The sequence below is a fragment of the Oculina patagonica genome, chromosome 2 (genome assembly GCF_052425735.1).
Source record: "Oculina patagonica isolate OP01 chromosome 2, crgOcupat, whole genome shotgun sequence".
Taxonomy (NCBI): Eukaryota; Metazoa; Cnidaria; class Anthozoa; order Scleractinia; family Oculinidae; genus Oculina; species Oculina patagonica.
The window spans coordinates 21,014,723-21,032,047 of record NC_135759.1 but is presented as its reverse complement, the minus strand read 5'-3'; the positions used below and the strand labels follow the sequence as shown (position 1 = coordinate 21,032,047).

At 38.2% G+C, this 17,325-nt stretch overlaps 1 protein-coding gene across 5 annotated transcripts in view; it reads left to right on the top strand.

The window, feature by feature from the left end:
- Nucleotides 1-17,325, top strand: part of LOC144643494 (hemicentin-1-like) — a 48,060-nt gene that overhangs the window by 20,096 nt on the left and 10,639 nt on the right. For 3 of the 5 annotated variants that reach the window (XM_078502762.1, XM_078502760.1, XM_078502759.1), the window contains 19 exons: nucleotides 3,490-3,774; nucleotides 4,167-4,199; nucleotides 4,459-4,746; nucleotides 5,006-5,383; nucleotides 6,312-6,371; nucleotides 7,283-7,567; nucleotides 7,968-8,000; nucleotides 8,267-8,554; nucleotides 8,814-9,191; nucleotides 10,119-10,178; nucleotides 11,090-11,374; nucleotides 11,775-11,807; nucleotides 12,074-12,361; nucleotides 12,621-12,998; nucleotides 13,926-13,985; nucleotides 14,897-15,181; nucleotides 15,582-15,614; nucleotides 15,881-16,168; nucleotides 16,428-16,805. In XM_078502762.1, the coding sequence (XP_078358888.1) occupies nucleotides 3,490-3,774; nucleotides 4,167-4,199; nucleotides 4,459-4,746; nucleotides 5,006-5,383; nucleotides 6,312-6,371; nucleotides 7,283-7,567; nucleotides 7,968-8,000; nucleotides 8,267-8,554; nucleotides 8,814-9,191; nucleotides 10,119-10,178; nucleotides 11,090-11,374; nucleotides 11,775-11,807; nucleotides 12,074-12,361; nucleotides 12,621-12,998; nucleotides 13,926-13,985; nucleotides 14,897-15,181; nucleotides 15,582-15,614; nucleotides 15,881-16,168; nucleotides 16,428-16,805 (4,116 nt within the window). Of the gene's footprint in view, nucleotides 1-395; nucleotides 619-3,489; nucleotides 3,775-4,166; nucleotides 4,200-4,458; nucleotides 4,747-5,005; nucleotides 5,384-6,311; nucleotides 6,372-7,282; nucleotides 7,568-7,967; nucleotides 8,001-8,266; nucleotides 8,555-8,813; nucleotides 9,192-10,118; nucleotides 10,179-11,089; nucleotides 11,375-11,774; nucleotides 11,808-12,073; nucleotides 12,362-12,620; nucleotides 12,999-13,925; nucleotides 13,986-14,896; nucleotides 15,182-15,581; nucleotides 15,615-15,880; nucleotides 16,169-16,427; nucleotides 16,806-17,325 lie in introns of those variants that run through there. The other 2 variants (XM_078502763.1, XM_078502761.1) reach the window with 2 other exon arrangements.

Below are 17,325 nucleotides of genomic sequence, written 5' to 3'. Positions count from 1 at the left end.
CAATAGGGGGCGCTTATTAGAATAGGGGCACTTATAAGAATGAGGGCGCTTATTGGAATAGGGGCGCTTATTAACAAAATCACATTCGAAGGGGGGCGCTTATTCGAAAGGGGGCGCTTATTGGAAGGAGGGCGCTAAATCGAATCATTACGGTATTGTCGTACCTCGAGTCTTCGTTCCTGACCGCTGGTCAAAGGGAACGAAGATCCTGGGTACAAGGATGCGTTTATTTTGTCCTAGTGTATTTATGGTTTATCCGACTCATCCGAGTAGGATACTTTAGCTACGTTTAACTCAATCCTACAACATAAGAACAGGGAACTTGCCGACCTTTTAAAGACAACTTAACAAAATACGCTATAATATTTATCAAAATCAAATTTCTAGCAAAGGCAAACCGCCTGGCCCCTAAGTTCAACGCATCAGTGACCTTCAGCTGTCTTATCAAAACATCACGTCGATACACAAGACTACCCATTTGCTTTTGGCAGCCTGCCTGATCCACTTCACATCTCCAAAGAAATATAGGCCTTACACACAAAAGCAAGATGAAGGCTGCTGAGAAACCGTCAGCGATGCTTCTTCTCATAGCTTTCTTCTCTTCGATAGCACATGCAGGCAAGTATCACTGACAACCCTTTGGTGATAACAAATCTGAATACGGTAACTACGTAGATGAAAGTTGCGCATGACGAAGGCTTGAAGTCTTCCACAGCAAATATACCCGTTGTAACTTCTGTAATTCCGCTTTTATAGCTGAATTTCGAAGCGGAAAACGCCTGCTGATTGAAAATCCCGCTACTCCGGGAAAAACAAATGGAGTAAAGTTTTAGTCTGAACCACAGTATTTGCAATAATGTTAAAGACCGGCCATTTGCTCAAACCTTTCGCTTGTAAGTTACAACTGAAACAGACAGTCCTCGCAGATTGGCTGTTTGTCAGTCAACATTCCACCCGACAACTTTAAACAGCATTTCCTTTTCGGAAATTGCACTGGTTTGGCATAATTTTAACAAGCACACAACAGTTATCGAGGTGCAATCAAAACGCTTCTGCACAAGAAAGAACAACTGAACACAACACAGATGTTCACAGTGTTTGGTGCCCTTTGGATTCCAATTTTGGCGGTACTTCAACTGTCGAGCAATCTCGACTGCTTTCACTCGACGTTTCTTCGTATAGAGGGACAAAATAACGTTATTTAAACACGACAGTGAGAAAAGGAACGTGAACGTCTCCAGTGAGGTTAAAAACAGACTGGTGGAGCCCACCTGGCTGGCAAGCAACCAAAAATGTTTTGATTATTATTAATGCGACAATTTCATGTGACCAACTTCCTTCCGGTGGGGGCTGTTTTGCTTTTCTTGCGAATAATGTCGATTCATAACTTCTTCTCACCATTGTAAATGAAACAACAACAACGTATATTCTACAACAGGCGCGATTGCGTTGAGATTTCAGCATAGCAAAACCGATTTTTTAATTACCGAAATGTTACAAAGCGTGACCGGTCTATTGATACGAATGGCAAATGTCTTCGGAAGTTCCGTTGTCTTTGAAATTGATATCCGGTATGATAGTGGGTGCCGAAAAAGGAAATTCGAAAATACAAAGGGGAACACAGTTAGAAACGTTAAGGAGACCCATATCGAATATCTTTTTCATACAAACCTTAGTCTTTGTTGGTGTTAACATCCTATTCTTTTACTATAGAAGCCAGTGAGCTGTTTCAGTGGAACGGAAATATTAAATTTGTATTCAGCACCAAAAATATCCGTATCGATAACATAGCGCAATTATTATTCATGTCAAGGAACATTCTCGTCCCCAGAGTCCATGATCCTTCTAGCGCAGGTCCAGAAAAATCGTGGACTCTGGGACGAGAATGGTCAAGGCGGATAGCTCGCAAGGTCGCTACCCTGCGAGAGAACATTTTCCAATAACTGAGCGAATTCTCGCGCGCTGATTGACTAATTTTTATTGTCAATAAGAGTACAGACGGATGAAACACGTAAAGCTGACGCAATCAGCAAAAGTTTTGTCAAACTTTTCAGCGCTGGATTCTTGATGAGGCAAAATTGTACCAAAAAATCTAGTAGTCTTCAATGAGGAAATCAATGAAAATTTATGGGTTAAAACTGAAGATACCATTGCAGCCTTCGAGCGAAAATTTGAGGATGTTTATTGATGATTCAGACCTGAAAATTAGCGGTGGGCGGGAATTCGTGCTGTCGAGGTAATATACCATGCACGATTTATAAAAATGGGAATCCCGCATATAATTTGTGATCCCATCACACATCACATTCCTTCCGCCTGTATTTGATATCGTTTTTTAAAATAGAAAGAAGTAGTTACAGTACATGCGCATCCGCTCAAGAAGCTGAACCGTGTTTTAGCGGATTATTTTGTGAACAGTTTTCACTGGATTAAAGGTTAGTTGAGCAATTCGAATTTTTCCTTGTATTTCTGGCCTGTTTTTACTGAACTTTTAATTTACGAGCCTGTGATTCTCCGAATTACGGCGATGAAATTCTGATTCTGCGGCAATTCCATCTTCCATTGGCTCTTGCATTTCTTTCCTTCGTTTGAAAATCAGTTTTGGCTTTTTGTTATTGTAAAAAACAAATCGACGTCACTTTTTCCTCAGCGACTTGTGGATCTACAACACGTTGACAATGTCATGACGAAATTTATCATCAATAAGAGGACAGACGCATAAAAAAACTCACGTCAATAGGAACAATGCCCCAGCCCCCGAAAGAATGACAACTACTACACAAGAGGACCAGTAGAATTACAAGCTTACAATAGCTGCTGGAGTACTGCTACACTACTGATGTCAAGGTCACCCATGTTTCAATCATCCACTGTAGGCGATGACTTTAATGTGTAACTCATTTCGCACGTCACTGAAAAACTGCAGTCAAAAAGTTTTAAATGCTTTAAGGTATAGGTATACGTTCTTTTTACACAAAAATCCGCACAAATATGTATTGTAGTTGTCAGAACATAAGCATTGGCTAAATGGGATAGTTAACACCGGACAAGCCATACGACGATTTTTTTTCCCGCGGTAGTCGCTTGGTTCAACCTCGTTCTCAGGAGTTTTCTTCTTTCCAATTCAAATTCTTCCCGACTTGGAGGAGGAAGATGCAGAGATCCTCGAAACGCGATTATTAACACGTGTGATATATATATTGGGTCACTATTTTGCCGTGCATTGTTTTGTCCTGCAAGGAATGTTCTGGATACTTCTCAGTTTAAGCGGCGGTAACTGCTCTTCTTATTAAATCTGCTTCCTAGACTTTACATTAGCCTATCGTATATAATGCTAAGTCAACTTTGAAAACGTAATGTTTTCGTTGATATGGATCGGTTTCTCAATGACAACATAAGCACTGGTAACATCAGTAATAGATGTTTAGTGTCAGACAATAACAAAACCAAGTTGCTTTAAAAAAGTTAAAGGACTGTAATTTTTTACAGACAAATATCCACCGCGATTTCAAGGTACTCCAAAACTTCAGTACAACGCTGAGGTAGGAGAGGACAAACGGTTACGATGTGTAGTGACAGGACAGCCACCGCCGACCATTACATGGAGCAAAGATGGCAAGCCTTTGCAGTTGTCAGAAAGAGTAAGGAATTTGAGCAGCAACAAAACCATAAAGATCAAGCAAGTCAGACTTGGTGACCAAGGAAACTACACCTGCATTGCTGAAAATGCTCTCGGGAAAATAAATTTGACTCTAAAACTCCATGTGCGTCAAGGTATATTTCAAAGTTTGAAGATTTTTTTCTCTTTTTCTTTGTGGCATACCTGTAAACTAGCTGGTGCGTTCCCGCCGATTTTGCTAGTCATATTTGAGGGACGCATCCAAACCATAATTAAGTGTAATGACCACCGATTAAACATTGTTATTAATAAACTCCAACGTCAATGCCTCTCCCTAGGAAAATGCTCGAGTCTAGAAGTTTTATTCTTTAAGTTCCATGCTTATAAAAACGCAAAGGTATATTTAGGAGTAATGATATGTACTTGTATATATATGTCACACGTTATATAATTCCTAAAACACTAGGCAAGCAACTGCTTGCTAGGTGTAACATGCTTATTAACCGGCATCTTGTAAGATCTAATAGTAATGTGTTCTTTTTTTCAGATGTCAAAACCAATTATAGGACTACAGAATCAAGTGAGTGTCCGTAATCTCTAAAAAATATCTAACTGAATGATGGCCAAGTCACTAGGTCATTCCAGGGTGGGGACTTGAAGTCTTTTTGAGGGCCCTAATCTTAATGTGCAAAAACAAACAAACAAAGATTTGGCTAACTTCATTGTTAGCCAAGATGTAGGCTCTACCTCAGAGAAGTGCATTCTGTGCACCACCTGATAGATGTTTGCTTTATGTACCAACTCTAACTGGTGATATATAATTTTCGTTCTTGGTTTAGGAGCTCCAACCTTTTCTGATCCAAGTATGTTAAAAAGAGCATTTAGAGCATGGCCAGCATCACACTCGATCAGACTTAAGTGTTTAGCAACTGGAGCACTACCTCTCAAATACACATGGCTAAAGAACGGAGAGAAAATGCCCAAGCGGGAAATGGACCCATATCTTAACACGTCAATTTGGTACCTTAAACTGAAAGATCTAATGCCCGACGATTCAGGGAAATACACCTGCATAGTGTCCAATCCATATGGCAGTATAAATCACACTTACACACTTCAGGTTGTTGGTAAGTTCAAATACAAACAAATGACTGAAGTAGATTTGCACTTTTACTGATACAAAATGGAAAATTAAAACATCTAAATGTGCAGAAAAAAAGATTTAGCAAACTTCGCGGTTAGCCAAGATTTACACACCTTCTGATACATAATGGAAAAGAAAAACAACCTTAACTTAACCGATTTGCTGATTTTTTACAAACATTTCTCTTCTTCAAGTTGTAAATAGTCTAATTAAAAAGTTCTATCTGATCATCTTCTCAACAGCTAAACCACGATCAAGGCCGATCTTAGAAAAAGGCCTTCCAAAGAACACAACCGTACAGATTGGGGATAATGCAGCAATGACATGCATTGTGCTTGCCAGTGGGACACTTCCAGATTTTAGATGGCTGAAATGGGAAAAATCTGTGACATCAATGCCGAAACTTGGTGACGATTTGGAGAATGGATTATATCGTCTTATAGACCCACACTATTACAAGATTATCCAAGTTGAGGGTAATTACGGTGCTGAATTGAGAATAACTAATGTGACAGAGGAAGATTTTGGACTCTACACTTGCTTTGTGAGCAATCATATCGGCAATGATTACAACAGTGCTTTTCTCAGTGAATACGTGAAACCCACGGCTCCTGTTAGAGGTTAGTAGTCGCTTGATATCGCAACAAAGTCAATTTAGGGATGGACCATTAAAAATGTTATGGGGGGAGGGGCGGAGAATTCTCAAGCTGCACGATTTTGTTGGCTCTAATTTGCTGTGCAGCATTTTTAAAGGTACGATCTTTTCTCTTTACTGCATTACTCGATGTTTTTCTTTTTTTGCGCAATTTATGCTTACACGAATTTTTTCGCAAGCCCTTTCTAATTCTCCATCTCTTAAGTGAAAAATTATTTCTATAGATATTTTCTGAACCTTCTCCAGGTTGATTCGGACAATTATGGCGTCGCGTTGTAAATTACTCATGTGATACTGGCCTCTGCACTTGCTTTGGGAGTAATTTAATCATGTCAGCAAAACTCTCAACAGATCATTTATCGGCAGAAGTTGTTGTTAGGTGTCATTAGTTAAAATAGCTCACAATGAACACAAATGGTTAGTGACAGACAAGAAACGTGGACTTAGCATCTGCTTTGTTGCGAGTAACCAAGTTGGCTAAGGTTACAAGACCCGTTTTACAACGGCGTATACCTTACTGAAGCGAATAAGAGATGAGATAAGATGAAAAATGCAGCCAATCAGAAGGCTGGAAGGTCGTGGCATATTCGGCAGTGTCCCACACATCGGTATTTGTCCGTTGTTTTTTGCGAAAGATAAGTTCGGAAAATTGGGATATAGTCGAAGTTTGCGACATTCTTCAGCAAAATTGGAAATTGTTTTGAAAATGATCGAAAACGTTCGAAGAACATTAAAAACTGCTATTTTAATGTTATTCTGGGAGGCAAAGAAAGGAGAGGTTGAGAGGAGAGCTACAGTAACAACCATATTTGAGTAAGTAACTTAGCCAACCAGAGTGCGTACTTGAACGCGTTTGTAATTTAAAAATGCCAACATGTGAAATATCTTTACAGTGACAACACCAACAGTTGGAAAGATCACTGAAGAGAACACACGAAATGCTTCAATTGAAGGTGAGTGGTCAAACTCCATGATTTCTCGCAAAATTGGTACTTCGTTCAATGGACACTCCATCTAAAGTACCCGTGCCACTGTTTTTGTATGAACGGTAGATGCAGGGAAATAGGAATGAGTATCTATTACTTTTCCCCTAATTAATAAGTCTATTTCAAAATTCTCAAAATTGAAAATAATATTGCACAAGTTGGCAAGACGGCTTTATTTCACGGTTTAGTCATGAAACGTGCGAAGATGACTCCTTCCGTAGATTGTCGATGGTAAATTGGCCAAATTGAAATCAGGATAAGCATAGCGGTCATAGCGCGATGAACAGTTTACACGTGAAAAAAGCAGAAGCCGATGTCTGAAATAAAAATAAATAAATAAACAAAGATAAGGTTATGGAAAATCAATACGGTAAAAACCCGCGTATAAGAACCTAGGTTTTTTCAAGTTAGCCTAAACAGGTTCTTATATAAATGGTATTTAGTGTAAAATTAGGCTTACAAGGTTCTTAATTAGGTTCTTAACTTTTGTTCAAGAAATAAAGTAGAATTTTTAAATGATCTGCTCTTTAATGTCCAATAACAGTATTCTTGGAGGCTTCGGTAAGCAAAATACTATACTATTTTAATCTGATTCCGTTAAAATCACTCGTTTGGTATTTCTCGTTTGGTATTTTCTTGGATACTTCTCAGTTTAAGCGGCGGTAACTGCTCTTCTTATTAAATCTGCTTCCTAGACTTTACATTAGCCTATCGTATATAATGCTAAGTCAACTTTGAAAACGTAATGTTTTCGTTGATATGGATCGGTTTCTCAATGACAACATAAGCACTGGTAGCATCAGTAATAGATGTTTAGTGTCAGACAATAACAAAACCAAGTTGCTTTAAAAAAGTTAAAGGACTGTAATTTTTTACAGACAAATATCCACCGCGATTTCAAGGTACTCCAAAACTTCAGTACAACGCTGAGGTAGGAGAGGACAGACGGTTACGATGTGTAGTGACAGGACAGCCACCGCCGACCATTACATGGAGCAAAGATGGCAAGCCTTTGCAGTTGTCAGAAAGAGTAAGGAATTTGAGCAGCAACAAAACCATAAAGATCAAGCAAGTCAGACTTGGTGACCAAGGAAACTACACCTGCATTGCTGAAAATGCTCTCGGGAAAATAAATTTGACTCTAAAACTCCATGTGCGTCAAGGTATATTTCAAAGTTTGAAGATTTTTTTCTCTTTTTCTTTGTGGCATACCTGTAAACTAGCTGGTGCGTTCCCGCAGATTTTGCTAGTCATATTTGCGGGACGCATCCAAACCATAATTAAGTGTAATGACCACATTAAACATTGTTATTAATAAACTCCAACGTCAATGCCTCTCCCTAGGAAAAATGCTCGAGTCTAGAAGTTTTATTCTTTAAGTTCCATGCTTATAAAAACGCAAAGGTATATTTAGGAGTAATGATATGTACTTGTATATATATGTCACACGTTATATAATTCCTAAAACACTAGGCAAGCAACTGCTTGCTGGGTGCAACATAATAATTAACCGGTATCTTGTAAGATTAGTGCTGCGTAATAATAATGTGTTCTTTTTTTCAGATGTCAAAATCCATTATAGGACTACAGAATCAAGTGAGTGTCCGTAATCTTTATAAAATGTCTAACTGAATAATGGCCAAGTCACTAGGTCATTTCAGGGTGGGGACTTAAAAACTTCTTGCGGGTCCTAATCTAAATGTACAAAAACAAACAAACAAACAAACAAAAAAAGATTTGGCAAACCTCATTGTTAGCCAAGATGTAGGTTTTACCTCAGAGAAGTGCATTCTGTGCACCACCTGCTAGATGTTTGCTTTAATGTACCAACTGGTGATCTATAATTTTCGTTCTTGGTTTAGGAGCACCAACCTTTTCTGATCCAAGTATGTTAAAAAGAGCATTTAGAGCATGGCCAGCATCACACTCGATCAGACTTAAGTGTTTAGCAACTGGAGCACTACCTCTCAAATACACATGGCTAAAGAACGGAGAGAAAATGCCCAAGCGGGAAATGGACCCATATCTTAACACGTCAATTTGGTACCTTAAACTGAAAGATCTAATGCCCGACGATTCAGGGAAATACACCTGCATAGTGTCCAATCCATATGGCAGTATAAATCACACTTACACACTTCAGGTTGTTGGTAAGTTCAAATACAAACAAATGACTGAAGTAGATTTGCACTTTTACTGATACAAAATGGAAAATTAAAACATCTAAATGTGCAGAAAAAAAGATTTAGCAAACTTCGCGGTTAGCCAAGATTTACACACCTTCTGATACATAATGGAAAAGAAAAACAACCTTAACTTAACCGATTTGCTGATTTTTTACAAACATTTCTCTTCTTCAAGTTGTAAATAGTCTAATTAAAAAGTTCTATCTGATCATCTTCTCAACAGCTAAACCACGATCAAGGCCGATCTTAGAAAAAGGCCTTCCAAAGAACACAACCGTACAGATTGGGGATAATGCAGCAATGACATGCATTGTGCTTGCCAGTGGGACACTTCCAGATTTTAGATGGCTGAAATGGGAAAAATCTGTGACATCAATGCCGAAACTTGGTGACGATTTGGAGAATGGATTATATCGTCTTATAGACCCACACTATTATAAGATTATCCAAGTTGAGGGTAATTACGGTGCTGAATTGAGAATAACTAATGTGACAGAGGAAGATTTTGGACTCTACACTTGCTTTGTGAGCAATCATATCGGCAATGATTACGACAGTGCTTTTCTCAGTGAATACGTAAAACCCACGGCTCCTGTTAGAGGTTAGTAGTCGCTTGATATCGCAACAAAGTCAATTTAGGGATGGACCATTAAAAATGTTATGGGGGGAGGGGCGGAGAATTCTCAAGCTGCACGATTTTGTTGGCTCTAATTTGCTGTGCAGCATTTTTAAAGGTACGATCTTTTCTCTTTACTGCATTACTCGATGTTTTTCTTTTTTGCGCAATTTATGCTTACACGAATTTTTTCGCAAGCCCTTTCTAATTCTCCATCTCTTAAGTGAAAAATTATTTGTATAGATATTTTCTGAACCTTCTCCAGGTTGATTCGGACAATTATGGCGTCGCGTTGTAAATTACTCATGTGATACTGGCCTCTACACTTGCTTTGGGAGTAATTTAATCATGTCAGCAAAACTCTCGACAGATCATTTATCGGCAGAAGTTGTTGTTAGGTGTCATTAGTTAAAATAGCTCACAATGAACACAAATGGTTAGTGACAGACAAGAAACGTGGACTTAGCATCTGCTTTGTTGCGAGTAACCAAGTTGGCTAAGGTTACAAGACCCGTTTTACAACGGCGTATACCTTACTGAAGCGAATAAGAGATGAGATAAGATGAAAAATGCAGCCAATCAGAAGGCTGGAAGGTCGTGGCATATTCGGCAGTGTCCCACACATCGGTATTTGTCCGTTGTTTTTTGCGAAAGATAAGTTCGGAAAATTGGGATATAGTCGAAGTTTGCGACATTCTTCAGCAAAATTGGGAATTGTTTTGAAAATGATCGAAAACGTTCGAAGAACATTAAAAACTGCTATTTTAATGTTATTCTGGGAGGCAAAGAAAGGAGAGGTTGAGAGGAGAGCTACAGTAACAACCATATTTGAGTAAGTAACTTAGCCAACCAGAGTGCGTACTTGAACGCGTTTGTAATTTAAAAATGCCAACATGTGAAATATCTTTACAGTGACAACACCAACAGTTGGAAAGATCACTGAAGAGAACACACGAAATGCTTCAATTGAAGGTGAGTGGTCAAACTCCATGATTTCTCGCAAAATTGGTACTTCGTTCAATGGACACTCCATCTAAAGTACCCGTGCCACTGTTTTTGTATGAACGGTAGATGCAGGGAAATAGGAATGAGTATCTATTACTTTACCCTTAATTAATAAGTCTATTTCAAAATTCTCAAAATTGAAAATAATATTGCACAAGTTGGCAAGACGGCTTTATTTCACGGTTTAGTCATGAAACGTGCGAAGATGACTCCTTCCGTAGATTGTCGATGGTAAATTGGCCAAATTGAAATCAGGATAAGCATAGCGGTCATAGCGCGATGAACAGTTTACACGTGAAAAAAGCAGAAGCCGATGTCTGAAATAAAAATAAATAAATAAACAAAGATAAGGTTATGGAAAATCAATACGGTAAAAACCCGCGTATAAGAACCTAGGTTTTTTCAAGTTAGCCTAAACAGGTTCTTATATAAATGGTATTTAGTGTAAAATTAGGCTTACAAGGTTCTTAATTAGGTTCTTAACTTTTGTTCAAGAAATAAAGTAGAATTTTTAAATGATCTGCTCTTTAACGTCCAATAACAGTATTCTTGGAGGCTTCGGTAAGCAAAATACTATACTATTTTAATCTGATTCCGTTAAAATCACTCGTTTGGTATTTCTCGTTTGGTATTTTCTTGGATACTTCTCAGTTTAAGCGGCGGTAACTGCTCTTCTTATTAAATCTGCTTCCTAGACTTTACATTAGCCTATCGTATATAATGCTAAGTCAACTTTGAAAACGTAATGTTTTCGTTGATATGGATCGGTTTCTCAATGACAACATAAGCACTGGTAGCATCAGTAATAGATGTTTAGTGTCAGACAATAACAAAACCAAGTTGCTTTAAAAAAGTTAAAGGACTGTAATTTTTTACAGACAAATATCCACCGCGATTTCAAGGTACTCCAAAACTTCAGTACAACGCTGAGGTAGGAGAGGACAGACGGTTACGATGTGTAGTGACAGGACAGCCACCGCCGACCATTACATGGAGCAAAGATGGCAAGCCTTTGCAGTTGTCAGAAAGAGTAAGGAATTTGAGCAGCAACAAAACCATAAAGATCAAGCAAGTCAGACTTGGTGACCAAGGAAACTACACCTGCATTGCTGAAAATGCTCTCGGGAAAATAAATTTGACTCTAAAACTCCATGTGCGTCAAGGTATATTTCAAAGTTTGAAGATTTTTTTCTCTTTTTCTTTGTGGCATACCTGTAAACTAGCTGGTGCGTTCCCGCAGATTTTGCTAGTCATATTTGCGGGACGCATCCAAACCATAATTAAGTGTAATGACCACATTAAACATTGTTATTAATAAACTCCAACGTCAATGCCTCTCCCTAGGAAAAATGCTCGAGTCTAGAAGTTTTATTCTTTAAGTTCCATGCTTATAAAAACGCAAAGGTATATTTAGGAGTAATGATATGTACTTGTATATATATGTCACACGTTATATAATTCCTAAAACACTAGGCAAGCAACTGCTTGCTGGGTGCAACATAATAATTAACCGGTATCTTGTAAGATTAGTGCTGCGTAATAATAATGTGTTCTTTTTTTCAGATGTCAAAATCCATTATAGGACTACAGAATCAAGTGAGTGTCCGTAATCTTTATAAAATGTCTAACTGAATAATGGCCAAGTCACTAGGTCATTTCAGGGTGGGGACTTAAAAACTTCTTGCGGGTCCTAATCTAAATGTACAAAAACAAACAAACAAACAAACAAAAAAAGATTTGGCAAACCTCATTGTTAGCCAAGATGTAGGTTTTACCTCAGAGAAGTGCATTCTGTGCACCACCTGCTAGATGTTTGCTTTAATGTACCAACTGGTGATCTATAATTTTCGTTCTTGGTTTAGGAGCACCAACCTTTTCTGATCCAAGTATGTTAAAAAGAGCATTTAGAGCATGGCCAGCATCACACTCGATCAGACTTAAGTGTTTAGCAACTGGAGCACTACCTCTCAAATACACATGGCTAAAGAACGGAGAGAAAATGCCCAAGCGGGAAATGGACCCATATCTTAACACGTCAATTTGGTACCTTAAACTGAAAGATCTAATGCCCGACGATTCAGGGAAATACACCTGCATAGTGTCCAATCCATATGGCAGTATAAATCACACTTACACACTTCAGGTTGTTGGTAAGTTCAAATACAAACAAATGACTGAAGTAGATTTGCACTTTTACTGATACAAAATGGAAAATTAAAACATCTAAATGTGCAGAAAAAAAGATTTAGCAAACTTCGCGGTTAGCCAAGATTTACACACCTTCTGATACATAATGGAAAAGAAAAACAACCTTAACTTAACCGATTTGCTGATTTTTTACAAACATTTCTCTTCTTCAAGTTGTAAATAGTCTAATTAAAAAGTTCTATCTGATCATCTTCTCAACAGCTAAACCACGATCAAGGCCGATCTTAGAAAAAGGCCTTCCAAAGAACACAACCGTACAGATTGGGGATAATGCAGCAATGACATGCATTGTGCTTGCCAGTGGGACACTTCCAGATTTTAGATGGCTGAAATGGGAAAAATCTGTGACATCAATGCCGAAACTTGGTGACGATTTGGAGAATGGATTATATCGTCTTATAGACCCACACTATTACAAGATTATCCAAGTTGAGGGTAATTACGGTGCTGAATTGAGAATAACTAATGTGACAGAGGAAGATTTTGGACTCTACACTTGCTTTGTGAGCAATCATATCGGCAATGATTACAACAGTGCTTTTCTCAGTGAATACGTGAAACCCACGGCTCCTGTTAGAGGTTAGTAGTCGCTTGATATCGCAACAAAGTCAATTTAGGGATGGACCATTAAAAATGTTATGGGGGGAGGGGCGGAGAATTCTCAAGCTGCACGATTTTGTTGGCTCTAATTTGCTGTGCAGCATTTTTAAAGGTACGATCTTTTCTCTTTACTGCATTACTCGATGTTTTTCTTTTTTGCGCAATTTATGCTTACACGAATTTTTTCGCAAGCCCTTTCTAATTCTCCATCTCTTAAGTGAAAAATTATTTCTATAGATATTTTCTGAACCTTCTCCAGGTTGATTCGGACAATTATGGCGTCGCGTTGTAAATTACTCATGTGATACTGGCCTCTGCACTTGCTTTGGGAGTAATTTAATCATGTCAGCAAAACTCTCAACAGATCATTTATCGGCAGAAGTTGTTGTTAGGTGTCATTAGTTAAAATAGCTCACAATGAACACAAATGGTTAGTGACAGACAAGAAACGTGGACTTAGCATCTGCTTTGTTGCGAGTAACCAAGTTGGCTAAGGTTACAAGACCCGTTTTACAACGGCGTATACCTTACTGAAGCGAATAAGAGATGAGATAAGATGAAAAATGCAGCCAATCAGAAGGCTGGAAGGTCGTGGCATATTCGGCAGTGTCCCACACATCGGTATTTGTCCGTTGTTTTTTGCGAAAGATAAGTTCGGAAAATTGGGATATAGTCGAAGTTTGCGACATTCTTCAGCAAAATTGGAAATTGTTTTGAAAATGATCGAAAACGTTCGAAGAACATTAAAAACTGCTATTTTAATGTTATTCTGGGAGGCAAAGAAAGGAGAGGTTGAGAGGAGAGCTACAGTAACAACCATATTTGAGTAAGTAACTTAGCCAACCAGAGTGCGTACTTGAACGCGTTTGTAATTTAAAAATGCCAACATGTGAAATATCTTTACAGTGACAACACCAACAGTTGGAAAGATCACTGAAGAGAACACACGAAATGCTTCAATTGAAGGTGAGTGGTCAAACTCCATGATTTCTCGCAAAATTGGTACTTCGTTCAATGGACACTCCATCTAAAGTACCCGTGCCACTGTTTTTGTATGAACGGTAGATGCAGGGAAATAGGAATGAGTATCTATTACTTTTCCCCTAATTAATAAGTCTATTTCAAAATTCTCAAAATTGAAAATAATATTGCACAAGTTGGCAAGACGGCTTTATTTCACGGTTTAGTCATGAAACGTGCGAAGATGACTCCTTCCGTAGATTGTCGATGGTAAATTGGCCAAATTGAAATCAGGATAAGCATAGCGGTCATAGCGCGATGAACAGTTTACACGTGAAAAAAGCAGAAGCCGATGTCTGAAATAAAAATAAATAAATAAACAAAGATAAGGTTATGGAAAATCAATACGGTAAAAACCCGCGTATAAGAACCTAGGTTTTTTCAAGTTAGCCTAAACAGGTTCTTATATAAATGGTATTTAGTGTAAAATTAGGCTTACAAGGTTCTTAATTAGGTTCTTAACTTTTGTTCAAGAAATAAAGTAGAATTTTTAAATGATCTGCTCTTTAATGTCCAATAACAGTATTCTTGGAGGCTTCGGTAAGCAAAATACTATACTATTTTAATCTGATTCCGTTAAAATCACTCGTTTGGTATTTCTCGTTTGGTATTTTCTTGGATACTTCTCAGTTTAAGCGGCGGTAACTGCTCTTCTTATTAAATCTGCTTCCTAGACTTTACATTAGCCTATCGTATATAATGCTAAGTCAACTTTGAAAACGTAATGTTTTCGTTGATATGGATCGGTTTCTCAATGACAACATAAGCACTGGTAGCATCAGTAATAGATGTTTAGTGTCAGACAATAACAAAACCAAGTTGCTTTAAAAAAGTTAAAGGACTGTAATTTTTTACAGACAAATATCCACCGCGATTTCAAGGTACTCCAAAACTTCAGTACAACGCTGAGGTAGGAGAGGACAGACGGTTACGATGTGTAGTGACAGGACAGCCACCGCCGACCATTACATGGAGCAAAGATGGCAAGCCTTTGCAGTTGTCAGAAAGAGTAAGGAATTTGAGCAGCAACAAAACCATAAAGATCAAGCAAGTCAGACTTGGTGACCAAGGAAACTACACCTGCATTGCTGAAAATGCTCTCGGGAAAATAAATTTGACTCTAAAACTCCATGTGCGTCAAGGTATATTTCAAAGTTTGAAGATTTTTTTCTCTTTTTCTTTGTGGCATACCTGTAAACTAGCTGGTGCGTTCCCGCAGATTTTGCTAGTCATATTTGCGGGACGCATCCAAACCATAATTAAGTGTAATGACCACATTAAACATTGTTATTAATAAACTCCAACGTCAATGCCTCTCCCTAGGAAAAATGCTCGAGTCTAGAAGTTTTATTCTTTAAGTTCCATGCTTATAAAAACGCAAAGGTATATTTAGGAGTAATGATATGTACTTGTATATATATGTCACACGTTATATAATTCCTAAAACACTAGGCAAGCAACTGCTTGCTGGGTGCAACATAATAATTAACCGGTATCTTGTAAGATTAGTGCTGCGTAATAATAATGTGTTCTTTTTTTCAGATGTCAAAATCCATTATAGGACTACAGAATCAAGTGAGTGTCCGTAATCTTTATAAAATGTCTAACTGAATAATGGCCAAGTCACTAGGTCATTTCAGGGTGGGGACTTAAAAACTTCTTGCGGGTCCTAATCTAAATGTACAAAAACAAACAAACAAACAAACAAAAAAAGATTTGGCAAACCTCATTGTTAGCCAAGATGTAGGTTTTACCTCAGAGAAGTGCATTCTGTGCACCACCTGCTAGATGTTTGCTTTAATGTACCAACTGGTGATCTATAATTTTCGTTCTTGGTTTAGGAGCACCAACCTTTTCTGATCCAAGTATGTTAAAAAGAGCATTTAGAGCATGGCCAGCATCACACTCGATCAGACTTAAGTGTTTAGCAACTGGAGCACTACCTCTCAAATACACATGGCTAAAGAACGGAGAGAAAATGCCCAAGCGGGAAATGGACCCATATCTTAACACGTCAATTTGGTACCTTAAACTGAAAGATCTAATGCCCGACGATTCAGGGAAATACACCTGCATAGTGTCCAATCCATATGGCAGTATAAATCACACTTACACACTTCAGGTTGTTGGTAAGTTCAAATACAAACAAATGACTGAAGTAGATTTGCACTTTTACTGATACAAAATGGAAAATTAAAACATCTAAATGTGCAGAAAAAAAGATTTAGCAAACTTCGCGGTTAGCCAAGATTTACACACCTTCTGATACATAATGGAAAAGAAAAACAACCTTAACTTAACCGATTTGCTGATTTTTTACAAACATTTCTCTTCTTCAAGTTGTAAATAGTCTAATTAAAAAGTTCTATCTGATCATCTTCTCAACAGCTAAACCACGATCAAGGCCGATCTTAGAAAAAGGCCTTCCAAAGAACACAACCGTACAGATTGGGGATAATGCAGCAATGACATGCATTGTGCTTGCCAGTGGGACACTTCCAGATTTTAGATGGCTGAAATGGGAAAAATCTGTGACATCAATGCCGAAACTTGGTGACGATTTGGAGAATGGATTATATCGTCTTATAGACCCACACTATTATAAGATTATCCAAGTTGAGGGTAATTACGGTGCTGAATTGAGAATAACTAATGTGACAGAGGAAGATTTTGGACTCTACACTTGCTTTGTGAGCAATCATATCGGCAATGATTACGACAGTGCTTTTCTCAGTGAATACGTAAAACCCACGGCTCCTGTTAGAGGTTAGTAGTCGCTTGATATCGCAACAAAGTCAATTTAGGGATGGACCATTAAAAATGTTATGGGGGGAGGGGCGGAGAATTCTCAAGCTGCACGATTTTGTTGGCTCTAATTTGCTGTGCAGCATTTTTAAAGGTACGATCTTTTCTCTTTACTGCATTACTCGATGTTTTTCTTTTTTTGCGCAATTTATGCTTACACGAATTTTTTCGCAAGCCCTTTCTAATTCTCCATCTCTTAAGTGAAAAATTATTTGTATAGATATTTTCTGAACCTTCTCCAGGTTGATTCGGACAATTATGGCGTCGCGTTGTAAATTACTCATGTGATACTGGCCTCTGCACTTGCTTTGGGAGTAATTTAATCATGTCAGCAAAACTCTCGACAGATCATTTATCGGCAGAAGTTGTTGTTAGGTGTCATTAGTTAAAATAGCTCACAATGAACACAAATGGTTAGTGACAGACAAGAAACGTGGACTTAGCATCTGCTTTGTTGCGAGTAACCAAGTTGGCTAAGGTT